Source organism: Apus apus, chromosome 4 (assembly GCF_020740795.1).
Source record: "Apus apus isolate bApuApu2 chromosome 4, bApuApu2.pri.cur, whole genome shotgun sequence".
NCBI lineage: Eukaryota > Metazoa > Chordata > Aves > Apodiformes > Apodidae > Apus > Apus apus.
The window spans coordinates 30,283,429-30,289,428 of NC_067285.1; the positions used below are offsets into that span (position 1 = coordinate 30,283,429).

The following is a 6,000-nucleotide window of genomic DNA, read 5'->3' on the forward strand; positions in this document are numbered from 1 at the left end:
TTCTCACACCTTACCTGGGGTCATCTAGTACTACAACTGCTCCATGGTAGTCTCAGTCTCAGAGGAAGAAGAGGATTTGACATGTTAAGTGTACACGATTTTTAATATAATTTTCAGCCAGATGGAAATTATGATGACAAATAATTCAGATGTTGCCATAAACATTACAGGAAAATAACATGAAATTCTCTATTTTAATTGCCTGTAGTATACTTCACATTAAAAAAAAAAAAAAAAATTAGAAACAATTAGCTAAGGGTGTTTTTCTGCACAGAAATTTGATGGCAAGGTTTTGAATATATTCCTCTTTCCGAACAGTCTTCCTTATCAAAAGCCAGACTGCAGCAGCAAATATTTGAAGGGGCACTCAAGTGTTCACACTTCCTGAATACATCAGCATATGAATGAAAGCATTTGCTGCTTAAACCTGTGTCATATAATTAGTTGCAGATCTCGCCTTAGTGACACCATTTTTTGCAACAGGTGCAGTTCTCCCCACAAGACAAAGTGTGATGACAGATGGAAGACTAGATTTGATGCACAAAACAGGTAAACTCATTGTAGAACTCTAGTTGCCTTTGCCTCCAGAAGCCAGTCACACCTTCTCTCTGGTTTATGACTAATTATCTCTTGTGTCTGTGACACCAGCAAGGTGTGAGGATAGGACATTCTGGGGGTATGAAGAAGGAAGCCCAATATGACAGGAACCAGGAACCTAGGTGGAAAACATGATGGAAAATTTCAGAGGGAAAAAAAAAAAACACAGTAAGGAAATAAACTATGACTGTGAAGAGACAGTGGCAAGGTCAGAGCTGGATGGACAGAGCTCCCAGCACAGATATGAGAGTAGAGTAAGATGTCAGGCACGTTTATCTTACTCTACTCTTACAACAGTCAGCAAAGGCCAGGAAGCCTCTAAAGGGATTAACTCTCCCTCCCGCATGTGCCACAGTAAGAGGAGGTGGGAGAAAGCAGTTCTGCTACCAGCTTCACTCAGCCCCTCCTCTCACTAGTCACCACACATGGCCATCTTCGGTCCTGAATGACCATTTTGGCAATGGAGAACACTCTCTGGAGGGACAGCTGGTGACTGAGCACAGGTTCATCAGCCAAGGCTATGTGTGGATCCTTGTGTATGGGGAAGTGCCCTGGCAGTTACTTTCCCTGAGCTGGATGTAATAACATGACCTTGTGAAGTAGAGATCCTGACTTAGCATCCAGCAACTAATAAAAGTAATAAAACAAGACAGAACTTATAAACATAAGCAAGCATGACAAAATGCATTCCAATAACTGGATAAGAAAGATAAGAAATAATGCATTAGGGAAGACCATGTCCATCATGTAATAAGAAGATTGCAAGGAAGTTGAGAAGCAAAACTCTCAAATTATTAATATAAATTTTTCTATTTGAAAGAATAAATATCAACCAAGAAAACTTACTCAGATGAGACAGTGCTTGAGGCTAAGATCATAGCAGGACCTTTAAAAAGATTAATTCCTTATATAATGGAAGTTCTCATCATTAAAGCAGAGAGTGTTTTCACCTTGGCATCTTTAAGACATGCAGCTTATGCATTCATGCCACCTATCTACACATACCAACACAAGCATGCACACACTCCTTGCATTGTAAACTTGTAAATATTGTTGTCCAACTGTATCTATATTTAACAGACAGATATTCAAGAGTTCAATAAGTTCTGTGATAGCTTGTGGCCACTCAGCAGAAAGAGTACCCAGAATATCCCTCAACCCAAAAACTGGAGCAGCATCTTACTCATTCCTAAAATATCAGAGAATATGCCAGAACAGCTTGAAGTCATAAATCCATATGGTTTAAATCTTACATTGGCTAGGAAGTACACCTTTTAACAAAACCAGTGGTGTAAATCCTTTTTCCTTCAGTGCTCAATCTAACTACCGACTTATGGATATGCTCTTAAAAGTAAGTACATCCACTACTGACATTATGGCACAGGCCAGAGTCAGGTCAGAGATGGGAACCTAGTCTTGATGGACTGCTGCTCTGACTCTTTATAGTACTGACTCTTTGTTTCCTCCAGAGATCTCTGGTTTAATGGGATTAGCTTTTTAAAGTCTCTTCCATTTTCACCTTTTCTTAGGAGCAATTTCAGTACAACTTGAAAATTGCTCCCTTATGCTGACTTGACCTTTAAGATGTTCACATGAACAGCTTCTAAACCAGGCTGCATGCATGGCTTGCTGGAAGCTTGGCAGCCTCAGGCACTTGCCTTGTCTGGAGAAATGTTCCTGAAAGTCCTGTATCACTGATTGTATATAATTCAAGAAGCCCAGATTTTGCCTTTGCCTCAAGTGAAGACAGAAACTGTCAAATGAGGATGTCTAAAGTTGCATGGCAAGCTCTCTGTTTTGCTAAATAAATGTAACCTATTTTCAGATATCACCAGCAAAAACAACTACTGCTGAAATCAGTAAGAATTGCGTATCCTCAGCAGTTCTCAAAAACAGGCTTTGTTGGGAGAACCTAAACAGGATTTAGGGAAATCAACTCTGGAAACCAGATTTATTCATTTGGACAATGCTTTTCATATGTCATTGTTCTGTTGCTTTGTTTTCTAAAAGCCTGTTTCTACTTTTCTGTTTGGGAAGAGAAGATTACAAATTAAAGCCCCTGAAAGAAAACAAACAAGAGCTTAAATGAGGGAGATTCACCCTTCAGGCAAAGCCTTGCCCAGCACCAGCTCTGCCATGCTGCTGCCCCTCAGCTCAGCACCCTCTGCACCCCTCTCCCTTTCCCCAGGGGCTGCGCAGGCACTGCACAGTCAGCTTTTATGCCATCCTGGCCCTTGTCTTAATGGTCACATGAAGCACCACAGAGAAAGGCCATCACTTTCAGGTCCCAGAAACCTCTAAGGTGAGGCAGACAAAGGGGTTGCTCCAGGGGAATCTCTACAATGCCTGTACTTAGGGATGAAGAAAAGGGAAGGAACAAAAAATATGAAAAATCTACTGTCTAGAATCTGGTTATTCTTCTGTAAAAGAGAAACATCCTTGAATTTTACAGATAACAATTTCCTGCTTAGCTAATATGGACAAAGGAAAATGAAAAAAACTTACTTAGTGATATATTAGCTTCTGTTAAATCTTTCCATATGTGCCACCATGACACAAAAATAGCGACTAAGTTAAAATATGAAATTAAGCCAGGCTAGGTAAGCAAATAAAGCAAAGCAATGTACAAGAGGGAAATTATTAGGATTCCTATGAAGTGTTACTTTTCTTGTAGTGATTTTGACAATACTTAGGGATGGCTCAGAAGACTGCAACTTGGCCTGCTTTCAGAAAGTATCCTGTCCCCACAGCACTTTGGCAAACAGCTCACTGTTCAGTGAAGGTGTTGTGGGTTTTGGGTTTTTTTTTTAATTATGAGCATTTTTGCAGTGCAAAACTCACCTAATGTACAAACAAATCTAAAATAATTTCCTTCCTGAAAAACTGCTTGGCATATTACTGCTGAAGAATCTTCCCTGAAAGCTTTTGAAGCAATCAAAAGTATACAAAATAATATTAATACAGGGAACACCAAAACTGAAGTGTTTTAGGCTGATATAAAACAAAGACTACTTCATTTCTAATAGTTCCTAAGGCCTATGACTTTCTAACTTTTTAATGTTTTCCCTTATCCTGTTCTGTTGTCTCTGTAAAACATCACCAACAGAACAACAACATATATATTCTTATGATAATGATATATATGAAAGGCCTTCTAATGAGTTTATGAAATTGATTACAAAGAAATTATGCATTTAGTACTTGGCCTGTCTAAATAATGTATGGTTCTCTTTTTCCAAAATATTTCTTTTTTTTTTTTTTCTAATAATGCTTGCTGGAAATGCAGACCATGTGTTCTTACAAAACTGACATACTTGTGTTTGTCAAGATTTCCAGTACCAAAAATGAGCAATATTTTCACAGATTTATCCTACACTCTAAATCATGCATTTAAATATGTGTAATGTGCATCAAATATATATTCTTGCAGAAAGGTATGTCACATCTAGGTGGTCCCAGAGAATATAAAGGCATCTCTTTAATGCAAACCTCCCCACACAGTCAAAAATATACCTAGATTACAGAAAACCAAATCAAAATATATGATAGATAGCTTGAGACTTCACACATGCTACTTACAATTACTCTCTACAGTACTAAGCACATAATTCTTATTAAAAAATAAGGACATCTTTAAAGTGTTCACTTACTCTGGTAAAGCTGTCGTGTTGAAGGAGCTATCCTGAATGCTGAAACAGAAACAAGAAAACATCAGATAAGTAAGCAAGGCAGGCAGGCTCCCTGTATCCTTCTCAGTTGTGGGAACATATGCACAAACATGGCATTGCAAGGCAAGCCTCTGTGTTAGCTCTACATGCACGACTCTATCTTTGGCTGCTCTGCACATGCTCATAATCAAGTCACCATAGGGATTAGTCCTACAACACTCACAAAGCCCAACCAGCAGCGCTTTGAATTAATACAGAGATGTAGGTAGTCTGTGAGGCTCAGAGAAGCATCATCTTATTTCTGCCTTAGGTTTAGAAACAAGTATTTGGCATTCTGACCTTCAGACATTTGCCCTATATAATTGGCTCACCAAATACAGTTGTTTTTATTACTTAAATAGCATGGCTCAGCTAAGATCTCTGGAGGATTTTTCTTCTTGTTTAGTCAGTTACACACACAGCTCGTGGCCAAACCTCATGGGAAGCTACAAAAAAAAAAAAAAAAAAATCTGGCAGAGGGACAGCTCAAGTGAAAAAAGGTCATTAAGCTAACAGCAAGCAATAGGTGAAACCATTCCTATGAAAGGAATAGGCTGCTGTGCTCTGCAGCAAAATGTTTCAGACCTGAGGTAACATATTAGCAGCGGTCAACTCAGGACACCATAAACTGTTGGATTTGCAGCAGGGCTGGAATTCCCCCTTGAACAACACCTCTCAAATCCAGTAAATACCCTGTTGGATCATCCTGAAATCTTACAGCCTTAGAAAAGAAACCAACACAATCATAATCTCACTGCTGCATACCGGAGCTGGGAATCATTTTTTGCTTGGATGGGGGAGGAGAAGACAATGCAGACAACAGCATCTTGTGAGCACTCCTGTTTCTGACAATGGCACCTCGTGGACGACAGCACCAAGTGGAGCAGGGATACAGAGCAGCCCGTGTCCTCCCGGCAGCAGCTTGTGCCGCTGTGTGGAGGTGACACGTTTCCCAGGCGGCGGCGGCAGCAGCAGCAGCAGCATCCAGGAGCCACAGCCCTGACCATTTCCCTTCTCCCAGCTACACTGCTAACAATGCAGCTTTTCTTCACCTCTTACCAGCCTTCCTACTTGCTTGCACAGAGTATTTTGCTGTTTTCTTTCCCATATTTATGTCAGTTTACATGATGGCACATGTTACCTGGGGATCAGAATATCACAGCCAGTCTGCTGCCCTAAAAAGTAGCAGATTTTGTTGAAGAAGGGTGAACAGAAAAGCTAAATTTAATGGTTAGCATTTAAATCATGCCTTAGACCTAAAGTTTCAGGTTTTTCCTCCTCCTTTTTCCAGTTTCTTGGAACACATACAAATATAAATGTCTTTATTGTTTTCCCATTTGCAGCAGAGTACCTTAACAAAAGGTATGCTTCTAGTTGTGGCAATCAAAACCTCAATTTACATGCTAAAAAGTAGAGGGCCATTAAAAAAAATCTGATACTATCTTTAATAGATAAATTTCAGACATTTAAGTGGTTGGCTCTTGATTTTTAATAGTTAGGCTAGGTTTACACTTAGCATTGCAAGTGTGCAACAGAGGAATCACAACTTTTTATACAAAGTTTATCACAGCTTGGTTAGAGTAGGGCTTAAAGAGAGATTGGGTATTTATGTCCAGGCCCCTGCTTTCACCCACATAAGAAGGGGGGTAAACAGAGAATGTTCCTATGAGTGTAACTTCTCCATTTCTAAGTGAAA

At 39.6% G+C, this 6,000-nt stretch overlaps 1 protein-coding gene across 3 annotated transcripts in view; it reads right to left on the minus strand.

The window, feature by feature from the left end:
• The window catches only part of FAM13C (family with sequence similarity 13 member C), a 47,512-nt gene extending 43,138 nt beyond the window's left edge, over positions 1 to 4,374 (minus strand). For all 3 annotated transcript variants that reach the window (XM_051617604.1, XM_051617603.1, XM_051617602.1), the window contains exon 1: positions 4,248 to 4,374. In XM_051617604.1, coding sequence (XP_051473564.1) covers positions 4,248 to 4,309 — 62 coding nt within the window. In that variant the 5' untranslated portion in view covers positions 4,310 to 4,374. The remainder of the gene's footprint in view (positions 1 to 4,247) is intronic.
• Between the last annotated feature and the right edge of the window lie 1,626 nt (positions 4,375 to 6,000).